This window comes from Gasterosteus aculeatus, chromosome 7, assembly GCF_964276395.1.
Source record: "Gasterosteus aculeatus chromosome 7, fGasAcu3.hap1.1, whole genome shotgun sequence".
Taxonomy (NCBI): Eukaryota; Metazoa; Chordata; class Actinopteri; order Perciformes; family Gasterosteidae; genus Gasterosteus; species Gasterosteus aculeatus.
Window position 1 is genome coordinate 8975127 of NC_135694.1, and position 18282 is coordinate 8993408.

Genomic DNA, 18282 nt, shown 5'->3' on the forward strand with positions numbered 1-18282 from the left:
TCCTTTGAAAAGCAATAGATACTGTAGATAGATAGATAAGTACTTTATTGATCCCATAGGGGAAATTCAAGATCCAGGTAGCTTCTGACATTATACAAACATAATATACACATACAGTTAAACTATTAAAAAGGATGCTGTATCCTTTTCATAATATGATTCTTCTAGATGCCATCTAGAAGTAAACACACAAATCAATAACAACTACGTAGTTGTTATTGACATGTACATGTTTGAATGAAAGTTAACTGCCACAGTCTGCAGCTGGATCATTGTATTTGTTTGCAATTTAAACTTTCTAAACATTCAGTTTTGTGTAAATCGGAGTATGCAAAGTCTCAAACTTTATGCCGCGAGTGACTGGTGACAATAAAAAAAGAATGCTGCATGAATGTGTAAAATAGTAATCATGTAGTTGCCGTTGCACGCCGTTCTTGAACGCACCCCCAGCAGCTCTTGAATTCGAAAAGCATTGTGGGATTGGACGCCGGCGGAAAGCTTCTCGAAGGAACTGCAAAGATGATGGTGAGTGAGTTAGCATTCATGCCCGAACCCAAATGTATAATCTACGTCCATCCTTTAGTTTATCAGCGTGAATTTGCACCCGGACCACTCACAACTCAGACGGTTCCCGTTCGGCGTTCTTTGAAAGCAATCATTTTGTGGAAATGATTTTTAAAACGGTCTTATTTTTAGCACGACCCGTTAGCCTCGCAGGGGAGCCAACATGAATGGGCGTAAACTATGCTAACGGCTATGCTAACTAGCTAGCCTCTTTGTAAGAGGAGCTGCGTAGTAAAGATGTCTACCCATCTGTAACCGCTCTGTCACGCTGAAAACCTCACCGAATGGCGTTAACTTTCTTGTATTGCTCGAAATGTCATTCAGCATTTGTATCTTTCCAGAGATTTGGGACGCGGGACAGAGTGATGCAGAGTATTTTAAAGACTAGCCAGAGTTGTTAGCGGTACTTTTTTACTATATGTTGTTAACAATTGATCAGAAAACCGTGTATTCGCAGACATAATAGGATTTTATGGCATTGAGCCTGCTGCAGTAATGTGAGCGGATTGCAAACAGACATCCGGCGTTTGACAGTGTCACACAGCGTGTCTGAGGGGAAACAAAAGCATCACACCTTGCTGCAGCAGGAGCTGCCACACTATGGATGCTCAACTGTTTTCCGTGTTATAGCCTAAGATAGTAAAGTAACTGACTTGATATTGAGGGATTTAGCTGTTTTTTATGATAGTAAATCATTTTATAGATCTTCTGGTAAAATAAGAGCAGCGTTCTTCATTGGGTTAAGTTGCTTTATACGTTCAAACATTCATTTTGGATAGTTTTAATTAGAACAAGATCATTTTTGAGTCTTGATTATTTTATAAAATCACACTGACGTAGTTCAGATTTTTTACATTTCTAATAAAACAGAACTTTGTCCCAGTCAAGGTTCCTTCTGTGAAACCGATATATTCTGTATTGTGTGATCTTCATAGAAAGGCCCTGGTGTGCTAGCAGTGATCCCGTATTCTACTTAACTACTTCAGAATACCATTTAGTCCCTGTCCTTTCCTCTACCCTCTGTCACTGCATGTTTCTCTTCCTCTTTTAACCACTTCTTCTTTCACCCCAAATCCCTGTATTCAGCCCGCACAGGTTATCCTTCTGAAGGAAGGGACGGACTCGTCTCAGGGCGTTCCCCAGCTCGTCAGTAACATCAATGCCTGCCAGGTGAGAAAACACCAAGATCCCCCTTGGTTTTGTTTGTGTATCTTTTCTGAAATTGTGTGTGTGGCAAATATTGTCTAAAGTTGTTAAAATGCTGCCGTTGGGTCGTCTTTTCCAGGTGATTGCTGAGGCCGTCAGGACCACCCTTGGGCCCAGGGGGATGGACAAACTGATGGTGGATAGCAGAGGTGAGGAGAGAGGTGTAGGTTTTGGACAGAAGGAGCAGAGCAGAGCACGGCTTGAAGTCACCCTCAACAAAACTGTGATTGGATTGTGTTTTCCAGGTAAGGCCACAATCTCCAATGATGGTGCCACTATCCTGAAACTGCTGGATGTGGTTCACCCCGCGGCCAAGACCCTGGTGGACATCGCTCGCTCCCAGGATGCCGAGGTGAGCAGGGTTTCTTTTTACCGTTCAAGGCGTTTGTGATAACTGGCGGGTCGTTTTGATTCCATTCCCTTCTGGTCAAAACGTCGTACAATATGTCTTCTATAATCTTCTGTGTTTTACCATCCTCAGGTCGGGGACGGCACCACCTCCGTCACTCTCCTGGCTGCTGAGTTCTTGAAGCAGCTTAAGTCGTACGTGGAGGACGGTCTCCACCCCCAGACCATCATCAGGGCCTTCCGCACTGCCACCCAACTCGCTGTCAACAAGATCAAGGAGATCTCCGTCTCTGTCAAGAAAGACGACAAGCAGTAAGCGCTCACTTCTTAAAGTTATTTCCACGGCAGACAGCATTTTGGGTTTGGCAGTAAAGTGATGTTGTATTCTTGGGTTTTTAGTTAAATTTGGCTTTTAAAAGCTGGTCTAGTTGTGCATTTTTAAATCTACCGCGTCATCCCCTCAGGGAGCAGAGGCAGTTGCTGGAGAAGTGTGCCGCCACAGCCCTGAACTCCAAGCTGATTGCCGGCCAAAAGGAGTTCTTCTCCAAAATGGTGGTGGACGCTGTCATGTCTCTGGACGAGCTGCTGTCTCTGAAGATGATTGGCATCAAGAAGGTCCAGGGAGGAGCCCTTGAGGTTTGTATGTTTTTCTTTTGCTCCCACTTAAACGAAACTTGCCTCTGAATGTGCAGTATGAGGTCAACGTTCTGTGCTTCTTTACAATTTTAAATTCACCAGGTCACGCTTTCTTTTATTTGATCTTTACAGGATTCCCATATGGTCTCTGGGGTTGCATTTAAGAAGACCTTCTCTTATGCCGGGTTTGAGATGCAGCCTAAAACCTATAATAATCCAAAGATTGCTCTGCTCAATGTGGAGCTGGAGCTGAAGGCTGAGAAGGATAACGCTGAGGTCCGCGTGAACTGTGTGGAGGTATGAAGATGCATACAAGAACATCAGGATGGGAATAAGCTCCCTGGCATTTTGTGAAATTCATCTTCTTGCTTCTTGTAATAGAGCTTAACCTGTCTTCCCCCCCCCTTTTTTTATGCAGGATTACCAGGCCATTGTGGACGCAGAGTGGAACATTCTGTACGACAAACTGGACAAGATCCACCAGTCAGGAGCCAAGGTGGTTTTGTCCAAGTTACCCATCGGCGACGTGGCCACCCAGTACTTCGCTGACAGGGACCTGTTCTGTGCCGGCAGGGTGCAGGAAGAGGATCTGAAGAGGACCATGATGGTATGAAATGGACAGACGCATATTTAAAACCATACATGTGCATTCTTAAAGATGACAAGAGATGACTAGAAAACCTCCCAGACTTCCAGTGAATGTTTGTTTACATAGTTTTAGCTTTCAGCTGTCTATCTGTTAATTCACAAGGAAAGCCAAATGTAATATTTTGACGGGTACAGTTATTTTATATTCTGTGGTGGGAAAAATGTGTATGTTATTGTTTAATCCACCCAGTGTGTTTTTATAATTCACTGAAACATTGATTGTGTGTAATGTGTCCTCCAGGCCTGCGGGGGCTCCATCCAGACCTCCGTGAGTAACCTGACCGACAGCGTCCTGGGACAGTGTGAAGTCTTCGAGGAGGTCCAGGTTGGAGGAGAGAGGTAAGATAACACCGTAAACTTGTAGGTGACCATTGCATGAACCAGAACTCTGCACCGGCTCACACCCACGTCTGTCGGCAGGTATAACATCTTTAAGGGCTGTCCTAAGGCGAAGACGTGCACTATCATTCTGAGGGGCGGAGCCGAGCAGTTCACGGAGGAGACTGAGCGATCTCTGCATGACGCCATCATGATTGTACGCAGAGCCATCAAGGTCAGTCATCCAAGGGGTCGTAACTCCCAGCATGTAGCCGTATTTGATTAGTTCGTATTTATTAACTGCATTGTGCTGCTGTTCAGTCCATTGATTCGTCTGCATGTTCTATGATTGAGGGCTCACAAAAAAGCAAAATCAGAGTGACTTCAGGTTGTTCAGTCTGGTTTATTTTTAATTACTTAATCTTCCCTAAAATTAGAATCAGATTTTGTATAGCACCACAGTAGTATTTAATAACCTAAATGATGGCTTTATTCCACTCAGTGGAAGTCCTGGTATTGCTCATGCTATCTCGCCGTCTACTGTCACACTTTATGGAACAAAGCCGTTGTTAATGTTACCAAATACACCTTCTACAAAGTGTCTGTCATATAAAAGGACCGTTTGACACGTTTTGATTTGTCTGCCCATCCGGGCGAACTGATGGTAAAAGGCTAACTGTTCTTTACCCATTTCCAGAATGACTCCATCGTCGCGGGGGGAGGAGCCATAGAGATGGAGCTGTCCAAGTACCTGCGGGATTATTCCAGAACCATCCCCGGGAAGCAGCAGCTGCTGATTGGAGTCTACGCAAAGGCCCTGGAGATCATCCCCAGACAGCTGTGTGACAACGCCGGCTTCGACGCCACCAACATCCTCAACAAACTGCGGGCCAAACATGCACAGGTTCGGAGGATGAAACGCACACACCCACCCAGTCCCACTCGGGACTTTAAAACAAACTGCTTAGCATAGGAACGCTCCGTTGGGCTTCAATGGGCGGAAACTAAATGCATGCTTCATGTGTCGTCTCCCTGCAGGGCGGTATGTGGTACGGCGTGGACATCAACAACGAGGACATTGCAGACAACTTTGCTGCCTGCGTGTGGGAGCCCTCCATCGTGAGAATCAACGCTCTGACAGCGGCGTCCGAGGCAGCTTGCCTCATCCTGTCTGTGGACGAGACGATCAAGAACCCACGCAGCAGTATGGACGGCCCTCCCGGCGGTGGCAGGGGCAGAGGCCGCGGGAGACCCCATGCCCACTAGGCGGGGCGACTGCTAAACCTAATTTTGAACTGGCATTCAAATCCAAATGCAGATGTCTTTTTAATACTGTTTGGGTCACATTTATACATAGATGCATGTTGAATGTGACTCTGCACGTTTGACCTGCATATGGATTTTAATTCTAGGTAGGTGTTGTAAACAGTCACAGATGCACTGCAACTGGCAAAACGATTGAAAAAGATAAAAGGGGGGGGGATAAGAAGTTCATCTGTCAATTTCAAGACCAATTCTTTAGATTTTGTCGAAGGTGGCTTATTTCTTTTCTATGTTGCGTGTGTTTTTCTTAAACATTCACTTGGTATGGTCAACATTTCGAGCCTTCCATCTTTCCACGTGTAGCTGAATTACGGCGAAATAAAATAGAAATGCAAGAAGAATGGAATTAGTCCCCCTTTGGTTCTGAACTAAACGCACTCCTGTACCTTTAGACTTTGCTCTTCTCTGACTCTTCCGTCATCTGTAATTTGTTATGTGACAAACGAACGTGTAACATGGGAAGTAAAGCACTGAGCACTGGGATGTTGAGCGGTTCTGAACCATTCATTGTTTTGGCTGTGTAAACCTATTTATCTGACCATTGTCATCAATAAATTCACAGCTGAGATCGCACATTTTACTGTTGCCATGTGTGTGTGTTATCTGCTGAAGGATGGAGTAGGAATAGTTTTCTGACCTAGTATTGCTGTGGTTAAATAATACATTAAGGCTGTTAATTACACAATGAGAATTGATCTTCTCACTTTGCAACCTGCACAGGAGAAGCAAGGCTGGGTGAGCATGATACAGTGGCTGATAATCTAACATGAATACAGTTTATTACAACAAAGGCAAGCTTTAAATGTGATGACGGCATCTGTTAAAGTGTGAAAATGATGACCACAATTAGACAAAATACCTAAAGCTGTACTTTATCATTACATTTTAAATGCATCAAACTGGTTCCTCAGTTGATTAACAACTGAGTCATCCTCCATAATAACTGAGCCTTCTATCTGCTGAGAAAGACAAGGATGCAGCAGGAAGGCAAGGAAGTCCACTCCCATTGTATGTGAATAATAAAGTATAATCTGGTAAAATAGCTTATTATACGGATGGTGCTCTTACCCTGATTTACAATCAACCGTCCCAAACATTACACCAGAATGGTGACGTACTCAATGAGAAATAAGCAACAATGCCGCGTCCCTTCCCAGGGTTTTTAACACAAAGTTTAAATAGGCCGTTTGACCCACAGCCTGTAGGAAGTTCAGTCTTTTCACCACCAGGTCGAGCCCGGACGTATTCACAAGGGGGGAACGGCTGCAGGCAACCTGATTCTATCAATATCTGTAAATGGAGTGTGAAATGGGATCGAAATGATGCTGTGACACATCCTTGTATAATTCGTTGCTTTTTTGCTTTTTTCTTTTTTAAGTCAGAGTTAATCTTATTTTACTACTGTAATGAATAAAAAAGTTGCATAAATGTCGGCACACCAGGATATCAGTTTCCTTCTTAGAATGCAAAGCCGACGCCCCAAAGTACCGCTTTTTTTTCTCTACAGTTATCCCTAGAATCAGTTTTTTTTTCCCCCCCCCTGTGTTTTTCCAATCCTCGTCTCTACTTCCTGCTCCTCCTCAGTTGGACAGGAAGTCAATGGAAGCCCGGACGGAGCGGTTAGACATGACGTCCACGGCCGTGACTTTGATCTCCGTGTCTCCGAACTGCATGGTCGCCCTGATCTCTCTCCTCTCTGGGCCCGCCCCCCCTCCTGCTCCCGCTCCCCCCGGCACTGGGAGCGGTTCCGGTAGGTCCAAAGTTATCGTCCCGCACTTCCTGACCCCGGGGTCGGTGATGTAGGCGACGTCCTCCGCCGAGCTGCAGTAGATGTTGATGATGATCTTCCGCTGGCCCAGGCGAGCCGGCGTGTAGCTCCGCCTCACCACCTCGCCCAGGGCCACCGACTGGTCGACGCACACGAAGCGGTCGAGGATGTCGGTGCACCACTCGCGGCCCTCCTTGACGAGGAGCTTGTCGCGAGGGTGGCGCCCCTCCACGAAGCGGTTCAGGACGCCGACGCCGTAGATCAGGGGGCACCGGCGCACTCTGACCTGCGAGAGAGAGAGAGAGAGGGGCTGTTAAAAAGATGTTCAGGAGCTGCTCCGCCACCAGCAGGCGATCCCGAGCACCCACCACGGTGGGATCCAGCCCGAAGAGCACGGCGCCCTTCAGTATGGTCAGCCCGACGTCGTGGGGGATGATGATGCGACACGTCCGCCCCACCGCCCTCTGGACTGCTCTCTGCAGCATGGGCGACTCCGCGAAACCGCCCACCAGGAAGAGGAAACGCACGCCGCGCACCTCCGGCTTCGCCATTAGCTCCTCTGTGAGGGGGGAGGAGAGGTTGACGATGCACACTCTCCCTCGGGGGGGGGGGGGGTGGTCTCTACGTCAAGGTGCGTTTGTGCGTTTCTCACCGATGTGTTTGACGATATTGACAATGGTGGGCTGGAAGAGCTCGTTCATGGCTTCCTGTGTCAGCCGCAACATCCCCTGGGACGACCACTTCACGATGTTCATACTGACGCACGCACAACAAGCACGCACACACACACACACACACACACACACACACACACACACACGCACACGCACGAGAGAGCGAGAGAGAGTTTGCATCTTCAGTGTTACCGCGTAACCAAAATCGATCCGTTGTTTGATTGCACGCCGCCGGCGCTCACTTGCTCCTCCTCAGGGCGGCCTCCACGCTCTGCCCCTTGTGTCTCTTGTAGAAGTCGATGAAGGAGAAGGGCAGGGAGATGTTGAGGGCGTTGGCCCTGCCCGGCGCCGCCGTCCGTTTCCTCGCCTCGAACGCGATGGTGAGGTCCACCCAGGCCGCCGGCCGCTTGGCCTTGAAGCTCAGGATGAAGTCCTCGCCGAAGATCTGGCACAGCATGGCTTCGAAGGCCAGGTCCACTCCCACGGCGCCGTGCGGACCGCCTGGAAGGAAGAGGACGTTTGGAAACCTGCACTTTGATGTGTTCTGGCTGATTGTGAATGTTTGTACCTGAAGCCTTGTAGAGCTCTTTGAGGGTTCCCTGCGGCTGCTCGATTTGATGGACTGTCAGGTCAACTGTTCCTCCTCCGCAGTCTGCAACAATGTACCTGTCACCTGCACAAAGAGTGCAGAAACACGCACAACTCAGAGCCAGGAAATACTTTACTCAGCTGCAGGAACATGCCGCCTCAACCCAATTTGCAGGAGTAATATGCTGCTTCATGTGTAGATGTGTGTGTATTTGGTTTTCTCCCCTGAACTATTCAACCAGCACAGCCTTAAGTGCAGATGGGGAGTGTCCTTCATGTGTGTGTGTGTGTGTGTGTGTGTGTGTGTGTGTGTGTGTGTGTGTGTGTGGACAGGAAATGGAGTAGAAAGAGTCAGCGAGGGGCGCGTGGCTCTTCAGATAGTTGTCATGGTTCAACAAAAAGAAAAATACTGTATGTAAAGGCCCCATTATGGGCTAGTTTACTTGTCCCTGGGTAGGATTTTATCATCTCAGGCAAAACTGAACACAAAAAATGACATATCTTATTAGGACCATGTTCTTGCATTAGTTTATTCTTGCAGCATTTAGACTTTCGAATATTTGGATTTCATTCTCATAACGGTGTAAAGGTTTTGGCTAAGGGGGTAAAAGGGAGGAACGCATGTGAATGCAGTAAATGAAACTGAGGGTTATTAGACATGAGGGAGTGGGAGGGGGGGGCTGCTGCCAAAAGTCAACCAGCCGGGGTTAAAAGTCAAAACCATCAATATCTCCGACATGTGGGGTCTGTCTGTCCCTCTTAAACACACGTGCACGCATGCACGCACGCATGCATGCACACACACACACACACACACACACACACACACACACACACACACACACACACACTCTGTAGCTCTTACCAGTCTGTAGCTCAGACCACAGCTCTCCGGTTCCACTCTCCACCAGGAAGGTCCTGCTGTGTCTCGACCGCCTCAGCTGCTCCCTCGCTGCAACGGGCCAACACAAAGCTGAACACGCACAGCTACACAACGTGCTTTGACACACGTTGGAAATAGTGTCATTAAATTAGGTCAAAAAGTCACAGTAAGACATTAGTTACATTACATTACATGTCATTTAGCCGACCCTTTTATCCAAAGGGACTTACAATAAGTCCATTGGGGTGCAAACTCAGAAGAGCAAGAAACAAGAAAGTGCAATTTCATCAAATAAGCCAAATTACAATTTGCTATAGATAAGTACAATTTAAGTGCTACAATTTGTTAGTATTTTAGTCAGGACACAAGTGGCACAAGTAAAATGTGTTTCCAGCAAAGCCGTTTTTAAAGGTGTGCAGTTCTCCAGTTCTTCAGCAGCATAGGAAGCATTTCTAGGTCCCAGAGGGCCAAGCAGAGGTTCTTGTACCCCTGAAATGTTGCTGCGGGGCCCTCTTTTCTTAGTATAAACAATTCAACAAGAATGTATATGGACTCTCTCAAGCTGTGGGGCCCAGGAGGCGTCGTCACCTTTTCACCACCTTGCTCTGCTTGCATTCAAACATTTCTTGTCTTTCTGTGAAAACATATAGGTTCAGCTTTCGCTAAACTGATGCTTAACAAATTCTGGCTCAAGCAGAAGAATACATTTTTATCCCAATGAAGATAAATTTGTTAGTTTATGCTACGAGTTTTAGTCAAGTTCCATAAGTCATGACGCATTTGGTATATAAGTAAAATACGAAAATACGAAAAAAGTCCTGACGCTTTCTCATTGCAAAAGTAATTTTTGAAATGCCCTCATAACTTCGCAGGGTAATTTACCCAACTGGCAGCATGGATGGAAGCCAAAGAAAGCAGAACACGCCCGAAACAAATTGGGCAGAAATACAAAACACCTAAAAGCCTCTTTGACAGATACGAGCACAAGTAAACCATGAAATGAGACATGACGGCCTTTAACGGGACAAATATCAAAGGAGCGAAAGAGGGTCATTGGAAAAAAAAGTCATATTTCTTCTGTCTGGCTTTTAATAACACAAACTCATAGCCTTGGTTATGGGGAGGCTTGATGTCATTGTGTGTGTGTGTGTTTATTACAAGGCAATTATCGAGCAACAACGACTACATTGTGTTGAAAGCAAACACTACGGTTAAGCCTGAGGAGGTAATGTAAGTCAGTAAGTGTGTGTGAGTGTGTGTGTGTGTGTCTTTCAATGGGGGTGATGAATGAAATGCAGGTCTGGAAACCATTGACATGAAACAGCAGAAAAGAAAGTGCATGTGCATGTGTGTGTGTGTGTGTGTGTGTGTGTGTGTGTGTGTGTGTGTGTGTGTGAGACAGTTTACGACTCCCGTGTGCTTCTTTGGAGCCGAAATGAGCTGGAATAGAAGCTAAAGATAGTAAAAGTCATGACGACCGTGATGCCAAGTGTGCATGTGTGTGTGTGTGTGTAAATACTGTCTGCCTGTTTGTGCGGTTGCCCGTGTCCTTGCACAGTGTGCGACCTGGCAAGTAGAAAGTCGGAGGGGGAGGGAATGTTTAACAGACGGGAGGAAAAGAAAGAGAAATGAACGCGAGTGAAGGAGAGGGAGAATGACAGACCGGGAGGGGGTGAGATCATAGTCTCACCGCACCTTGTTCCAATTACAATATCCTGAGCCTAGTGTGTGTCGCCGTACGTGTGTGTGTGTGTGTTCTCTGTGTGCGTGGCGTTCACCGCATGTCTGTAAGCGGGCCCGTGCGGGGGAGTTTGGACCGCGTGTTTGTTCGCTGAATTATGCATCAATCTTCCTCTTTGCCCTTTGCTGCAAATTAGCAGCATTTTCCTGTTGCTGCTTCAGACACAACTGTTTTCCCTGCAGCTCTAGTGTAGTCGTGACAAAATGTCATGTTTCCACTTAGTCCATGGTCTATTTTTGAAAAGTTGCAAAGGGTTTCTGGTTCTGGAAATGTTTCCCTCAACTGGAGCTGCTATTTGACATTTCTAAATCTGCTGTAATGTAAAAGAAGTCGCTTGTAACCAAATCCTACAGAGGCAGGTTCCTCTTACCTCTATGGAGGGTTTAGTTTTCTGGTTTTAAGTTTACTCTCACTGCTTTTTATCAGGGAGCTTTTCAGACTCAACAGAAGACTTTTTTGTGCACAACGAAAAAGCACCGACAAACCCTCTGCATGCAAAGCCTAGAACCAAATGACTGATAGGTAACACACAGTGGAGCACTTAGAGCTAAATGGGGCGGGACTTACATTATTTGGATAGCGAAAAACCCCACTTCAAATGCTGATTTTGCGTTGTATATTCTGGGTGTGTACATAGAGGAACTTTCTGCATACACGTTGGCCAAATCAATCTTATGTGGTGATAACAAGCCAGTGTTGTATTTACAGCTTGAATCACAGTTAAGTTCTCTCCTCGTATATTTATGCGCACATGTTCCCGCTTTGGACTTTTCATCAAAGAACCAGATATTTTGAAGCTCGGCTTCTCGTCTTTGATGATTGACGCAGAAGAGTTCCAATGGCCAATACTCTGCTCTCACATGCATCGTCTATGCAGCGAATCAGCCTTGATGTCCCAAAAATATCTTTGCAATATTTCATTGAAAAGCCACACTAACACCAACCACATATTAGAAATAGAATAATCTGCACAATCCGGAAAATAACCAGGTCATCTGAGGAAAAGCCACAAGTAGTATATGTTGTCAGATCTCACACACAAACAAACGAGCCGCTCCTTTGTATGAAACCACAATCCATTTCCAGGAACACATTGTGGTTTCATGCTTATGCTCATGACACGTCTACAAAACACACACACACACACACACACATAAAGTATAAGTATACACACAGAAACACACATTCTCTCTTCACTACCTTGTCTGAAGCTGGAGTCAAAGGGCCGCGACCCTTCCAGATCAAAGCCATTCGCGATCGGCTGCAAGCTCAGGTCGAGCACCTGGTGGAGGCGGAGCTTACGGCAGTAGATGGACGCAGCTTCGGGCTCCAGTGCGATGAGGAGCTGCTCAGGACAGTCGCGGGACACCAGACCAGCCTGGAGGACACAAGACAGACAGAGAGGGTGAGAAACATTGAAGGTCACTTTGAGATACCAAAGGGGCTGAAAAAGGGAACGTTAGACATGGCGGCACTGGACAAAGGCCACCCTCAAAAACATCCATCATGCTTTCTGACATGCATGTAGATACTGCTGTGGTGTGTATATACACATCCTAAGCATCATTAGCAGAGGAGAATTTATACATGAGCACGGTCTTGATGTATTAGGTGTAAAGTTGAGTGGCTGGAATGATGTGTGTGTGTGTGCGTGCGTGCAGGGCGGGGGTCTGGACACCACTTCCTGTGTTTGTATGCCGGTCTCCCTCATTGTTCACTTGTGATGACCTCATCACCAGCAGGAAGCACACACACCCCGACGGCCTCAAGCTGGGAGCCAGCGCGGGGTGTGTGTGTGCCTTTATGGCAGTGCGTTTGCATCAGACTGTTTATGTATGTACCTGGGTGAGTGAAGGGCAGATGAAGGGGAGAAAACCAGAGTGTGTGAGATAGTTTGAAAAATTGAACAGAAAGAAAACAAGAATGAGCATGTCATTAAAAGGTAAACGCTGCACAGTCTTTCCCATGGACTATTGCATTTGTAATGTAAAAGTACATATTCACTCTCTCTCTCACACACACACACACACACACACACGCACACACAGGACCATTCTCATGGACGTATATTGTGAGAGAACCACCGGCATTCCTGTCCATGTACGCACACTTCCTACAAGTCATTGTGACTTGTACATTATAGTGTGTGTTATGTATATGAGGAGGATGGAGTCAGATATGCAGCGTTATGAGTCTGTGTGTGTATATAGTAAGTGATCCTCCATGGGAATAGTAATCACACACCCTCTATCTCATGCCTTTTGCGTTGACACAGTATCTCTTAACTTTTTATGAAACAATGTAATTAACAATAAAGGTCAGAACAGAACATATTTGTAGCCTCTTTCATATCCACTTCCCGATGCTTGGATTCATCCATGTGAGTTCCTACCAGGTACGCGGCCTCTCTCATGAACTGTTTGGCCGGTTGTCTCCACACAGCGGGTACGGTGAGTACCCATCGGACATCTTCTCCCTCCAGCACGGATGACGACTGGTCCTTCACCTCCTAAAACCGGATCAATGAAACACTTTCTATGGTAAAACGATCAAAATAGAACCCAAGTTATGAGCTTCAAACAAAGCAAAACACTTCAGGAGCCACACAGCAGCAAACATTTATAGTCATATAAACACCTTGACCTATGAACTATATAAACCACATGTAAATACATCACTCGCATATAATCCAGTGAACAAGCATGTCCTCTTGAGGCACCATACTGCAATCACAAACGGGGGCTTGAAAGTGCACCTTTAGAGCATGTTCCCTGAAGAAGTGCAGGGCATGACCAAAAACCTCGATGGCTCTGACCCTCCGCCCGTTCACCGCCTCCAGCTCCGTCTCCATGGTGAGGTCCTGCAGGAAACAAAGCCGCGACTACTCAAACACTACAGCAAGGACAAGTCATCGTTTCTGATGCTTCAGGCATCAAAGTGGATACTCCAGTTATTTCGTATAGCACAGGTCTGGGGACTTGTGGGCAGTAAAGGGAAAGATATCAAGGTTTTTAGTTGCGATTTTAGTTAAAAGCACCAAAAACACTGCAGCCCATACTGGCCACAATGCAGTGCGGTGCAAATAGGCCTTTTTTTATTGATCTCTCTTACACTCGTGCTGTGGATCTTCATCTTGAACTTATCGAAGTACAGCCAGAGGCGGGCCTCCTCTGGGTCCAGGTCGTGGTAGAAGTCCCGGGCCGCAAACCCAAAACTGTGGAACCGCAAATCAGGAGTCAGCAGCAGACAAGTCGGACTCTTCTGATTGGCCACCCCAGGGTCGCCACCCTCCCAGCGCCTGCAAAGGAAGGGAGGAAAAGGTGTCACGGGGAGCAAATAAAATAACGGAATTGAAGTGAAGACAATAAATCCAGAAGTTCGCACTTCATCATGTGGATGGCGTCTGAGTCCTGTGTGAAGCTGAACGCGTAGCCGCTGGAGGTCGTCCCAAAGTCTATCGCCACGACGACCGAGAACGGACGCGACATCCTGGGTTTGACCTCCACCATCTGAAAGGGAGAGTTTGCGTGATGGGTAGACGGCGTTGACAGGAGAATATTTCTTCATTATTTCTCCTGTTTGATAGACTAAAACCTCTCGTCTTCTCTCCTCTCGTCTCATCTCTGCTCCTTCTTCGGGGCAGAAATGCAGATATTTCTTTCCCACAGATTGTAGTCTATATTGGGGAATACGTTAAGTCTACGAATCACTTTAAACTCTGAGTGTAAGTGTTATTACAAACCACTAATGACAGTGCAAAGCGGCCGTGGGTTTGCAGGTCATGTTTATGAGCTAAATATAAAGACATTAAGTGGATATGGGATTGGGTGTGTGAAAATGTCTGTGGTGAACGTGTGTAGTTACCGGTGACGGTGAGGGGGTGAGGGGGGTGATGGCGCAGTCATTTCTAGCTGTGGCAGGCGATGAAGGGGCTGATAAGCGATCCCCTGGGAATGAACGGAGAAAGAGAAAAAGGGGTGAGGAAAGTAAGGTAAAATGTAAGGGTAAACAGTGGTGGCTTACTGTTGAAATCTCATTATAACAGCATAATGCAGCTTTGGGACAAGTGCCGCACAAACTCCACTGGCAAATGAACGGAATAGCCCAAAGAAATGTGTGTTTGAGGAGAGGTATGCAGCCCCTCTCTTATCACAAGGAAAGAGCCATTATTGGACTGCCATCAACTGCTGCTGCCTGCATGCAGACGGAGCGTTATTTCCCCTGACCTGAAACGTTACAGTAAATGTCAAAGTGAATGTTTTTCACTTAACTGGAATGACCGGAATCTGATTAGAGTAATTTTCCCAAGTGGGAGATGGAGGTTGCCGCGTTCATACTTTCAGAAGATAACCATTTTGGCCAAGCTGCCATAGCAACCTGGCATGTGAATATCTCCTACCGGGTAACTGCAGGCTGCTGGAGTCTGGCTGCAACATGTCAGCCATCTTTATAGGAGCCAGGGTCTGTGGAGAAACACAACAAAACCGAGATGTTGCAAACGGAGTGATGTAGGATTTATGGCCTCCAAATAAAATTGCCTAAAACAAATACAATGCACGAGATAGAGAGAGAGAGAGCAATCTGGACACAGCAGGGATATTCCACAGCTAGGAAGGGGAAGGGAAGAAGACACCCGCACACCATCTTTCAAAGTACACTTGAAATTCAAGTTTGCAGCTATTTGAGTTCTCAGAAACCAGAGGAAGATTTCCGGTCTTCAGTTTTGAGCGTTTGCCAAATACTAAATCTATCGAGGTTATATGAGCTATCTTTTGGACTGGGTTAAACAAACAACGGATCCTGTAAAAGTAAAAGAAACGTTTTTTTAAGTGGTCTCCATGTCGGCTGTATTTCCCCCAGCACATGCATTTACTTTGTGTGTGCTGGTTTACATTGGCTTGTGTGCGTGTGTGTGATCTGAGCCAAAAGCAAACTAAATAGAGTCTAATGAAACAAAGCTGTGTTTGTTTGAATCCCGTTCTGTAAGTGTGTGATTGAGAAAGTGAGAGAGAAGTACAGTGTGAGGTTTTTTTTGCATACATCCACATCTGTTTTAATTCAGGCATGTGCCCAAAAACATTTGAATGCACTGTTGTGCATTTGTGCGTCACTGTATTTTCTTCGCAGTGAAGGGAAACCAGTGATTGCTGTTTGATGATAAAACCGGAGGTTGAAACTCCACATCTCTCCTCTGCTTCAACTCTCTTGCACATACTTTCCCCCCCCTCCGTTTGCCCCTTGCCCCTTTTTCTTATGTTCTTCTCTCTTTCTCAGACACACGACTCAGAGTTCGCAGGGGATCAGCAAAACAAGCAGCTCGGGCTGCCCCGAGACGATGCATTAGGGATAGATTGTGCAACACCCTCAACTTTTATGCCCCATTATCTATAGAGCTCTCAGACTGTTAAGTATAGGGCAGCTTGACTGGCAAGTCGGGCTTTTAGTGCCCATCGTCATGCAGCTTTGACAGTTCCTAACACAGCCAGGAATGCAAACAATACAAACATGACAGTTTGTTGTTTACCAATGAAACAAAAACCTTAACAGAGATCAGGCATTGGGCGTTTCTGATGAATGCGTTCGTCCAAATCGAAGCGCCACAGGAACTAGTGGCAATCAACAATTAGAAGTGCTTTAAATCTTTACTCACCTCTTTGTGTGTGCTGTTGCAACTCCACGTCCTTGTTCGGTTTTTACCTCTCTAAAAGTGTTCCCCGGCACAAGTGTCCGCGGTCTGGAGCAAGGGAGGCAGATGGAGAAGAAGAGCATGAGGAAAACTGGAACTGGATAGGATGCTTCTCTGGGAATCCCTTGTGAAACTTTTGAAAATCAGAAAAAAATAGAAAAGTAGAACTTTCCCTACTGAGTTGGATTTGTAGTTCTGACTCTCTGCAGCTGAACTTGCTGCCTCTTGGCTCTACCCAGGAATGTCAGAGAAGAGTGGTGACCCACACACACACACACACACGCACGCACACACACACAATTTGGAAGAGTGGGAGGGCTGTGACAGAGCATATAAGTGGAATGCTGGGGGATTTACCTCACAGGGAAATTGTGGTGTGTCTGTATGTGTTGGAGACTGAGGGGGGAGTATTCCATAGCAAGCGGTGCATTAAGTCATCTTGTCCTCTGCATCCCCTCCCACTCCTCCATACAGCCTTCCTCTGTTTAATTATCTCTTCCTGTCCTCCTCTTTGCTTACCTTTTCATCTCCTCACATACTCTCGCTTTGTTTTAATCATTTCTCCGCCTCCTTACATTCTTTGTCTTTGTCTGCCCTGTTAACCTTTTCATAACCTCTATGTACAACTTTCTAACTTTGCAGACAAAAGCAGGAAGCGTACAGGTGTGTTTTGTCAACATTGAACAAATTAGGATTTTTTTTAATGCAAAGATCGGTATCACCCTCATGTCTGATAGTTGCACGCACCACAATCAGTTTGATATTCAAACTATGTAATGCGTTTGCTGCTGTCTTACCCATTACACCTAGGCATCTGCCTGTGCTTTGTGTGCGTGTGTGTGTGTGTTTTTCAGACGTGTACGTGTGGACCTTGAGGTCCACATCAATCCTGCAGGGATCTGATTTCTCCCCACTAGAGCTGTGATTGAAAGCACACATTAACCCCCAGACTCTCACACACACACACACGCACACACACATGCACACGCACACACACACACACACACACACACACACACACACACACACACACACACACACACACACACACACACAGACACACTGAAACCTGCTGGCCCCATTCCCACTGGGCAAAGGAAGCCCAGACCTCTTGAGTATTTGAAAAAAAGGCCTTTGGTACATATACATACACATCCACTCAGTCTCCTTACGCCGTCAGATTTCCAAATCAAATTAGTGTGTGTGTGTGTGTGTGTGTGTGTGTGTGTGTGTGTGTGTGGTTGTGTGTCTGGAAGCCATTACCTGGCATGTCTCCCAAAAACTAAGAGGCCCCATATGGATCCTGCCATCACCACTATTTCTCCGCCTGCTTTATTGCCTCTTCTATTGTTTTACATCTGTCCCGTCCATGTTTTATTGACCATTCTTCACTCTTTTCTCTTTCGCAACTTTCCTTGTGGTTAGCATTTAGTTTGCCTGTATGAAATTGCTCCAGTTAATTATCAATGAGTCAAATTAGCAGTCAGGTGGCAGTATTTCAACAAGTTATGCTTTCAACCCTGGGCTTTTGTTAAGTTTAATTGACACGTACTGTACTCCTAGACCTGCTTAAACTACGGGTTTAAACCCACCAACGGGGCCGCCGTGTCAATCTCTCCATCACGTCTGAGACTCTCAAGGTCTAGGTGCAGCCTCACCCTTCCCTCCTTGGAGGTCCGGACGCAGGAAGCCCAACACAGGAAGTGATGGAGTCAGGTGACAGGAAGACACCCCTGTGCGGCATTCCTCTCATGAATCCCACATTATCTCTGGGACCCTGGAAGTCCTCGAGCCCCGGGAATACACCCATAACACACACATGCAAGAATGCATGCAAATACACACACACACACTCAGATATTGTTCTTCCTCTTGGTGCTCAAAATAGACCCAAATCTC

The 18282-nt window shown here is 46.3% G+C and overlaps 2 protein-coding genes across 4 annotated transcripts; one reads left to right on the forward strand and one right to left on the reverse strand.

Moving 5' to 3' along the window:
* Positions 1-304: 304 nt before the first annotated feature.
* cct7 (chaperonin containing TCP1, subunit 7 (eta)) lies at positions 305-5616 on the forward strand. Of its 2 annotated transcripts, XM_040181118.2 has the most exons (12): positions 305-525; positions 1651-1734; positions 1850-1919; positions 2016-2122; positions 2252-2430; positions 2583-2754; positions 2887-3051; positions 3173-3361; positions 3644-3741; positions 3823-3955; positions 4418-4624; positions 4759-5616. In XM_040181118.2, the coding sequence occupies exons 1-12, from the start codon at positions 520-522 to the stop codon at positions 4984-4986; spliced, it is 1638 nt and encodes a 545-aa protein (XP_040037052.1). In that variant the 5' UTR covers positions 305-519; the 3' UTR covers positions 4987-5616. The 2 variants fall into 2 exon arrangements, with proteins under 2 accessions (XP_040037052.1, XP_077962587.1); XM_078106461.1 differs by having other exon boundaries at positions 429-525; positions 1850-2122.
* Positions 5059-16769, reverse strand: hspa12b (heat shock protein 12B). Of its 2 annotated transcripts, XM_040181116.2 has the most exons (15): positions 16561-16769; positions 16348-16431; positions 15097-15160; positions 14562-14644; positions 14082-14206; positions 13809-13995; positions 13453-13557; positions 13090-13206; positions 11898-12075; positions 8939-9025; positions 8054-8158; positions 7728-7986; positions 7464-7567; positions 7180-7370; positions 5059-7097 (listed from the first exon to the last, which is right to left on the reverse strand). In XM_040181116.2, exons 3-15 carry the CDS (start codon positions 15140-15142, stop codon positions 6624-6626), a joined length of 2061 nt encoding a protein of 686 aa, XP_040037050.2. In that variant the 5' UTR covers positions 15143-15160; positions 16348-16431; positions 16561-16769; the 3' UTR covers positions 5059-6623. The 2 variants fall into 2 exon arrangements, with proteins under 2 accessions (XP_040037050.2, XP_040037051.2); XM_040181117.2 differs by having other exon boundaries at positions 16348-16698.
* Between the last annotated feature and the right edge of the window lie 1513 nt (positions 16770-18282).

Bases quoted from the DNA above. Each gene is read 5' to 3' on its own strand.
- cct7 (XM_078106461.1), top strand. The intron at 3,956-4,417 runs GTCAGTCATCCA...ACCCATTTCCAG, and splicing joins TTGTACGCAGAGCCATCAAG to AATGACTCCATCGTCGCGGG. The intron at 4,625-4,758 runs GTTCGGAGGATG...GTCTCCCTGCAG, and splicing joins TGCGGGCCAAACATGCACAG to GGCGGTATGTGGTACGGCGT.
- hspa12b (XM_040181116.2), bottom strand. From the start codon at position 15,142: ATGGCTGACATGTTGCAGCCAGACTCCAGCAGCCTGCAGTTACCCG. The intron at 13,558-13,808 runs GTAAGAGAGATC...TGTTTCCTGCAG, and splicing joins TGAAGATCCACAGCACGAGT to GACCTCACCATGGAGACGGA. The intron at 8,159-8,938 runs GTAAGAGCTACA...CTCTTTGTGCAG, and splicing joins GTGGTCTGAGCTACAGACTG to GTGACAGGTACATTGTTGCA.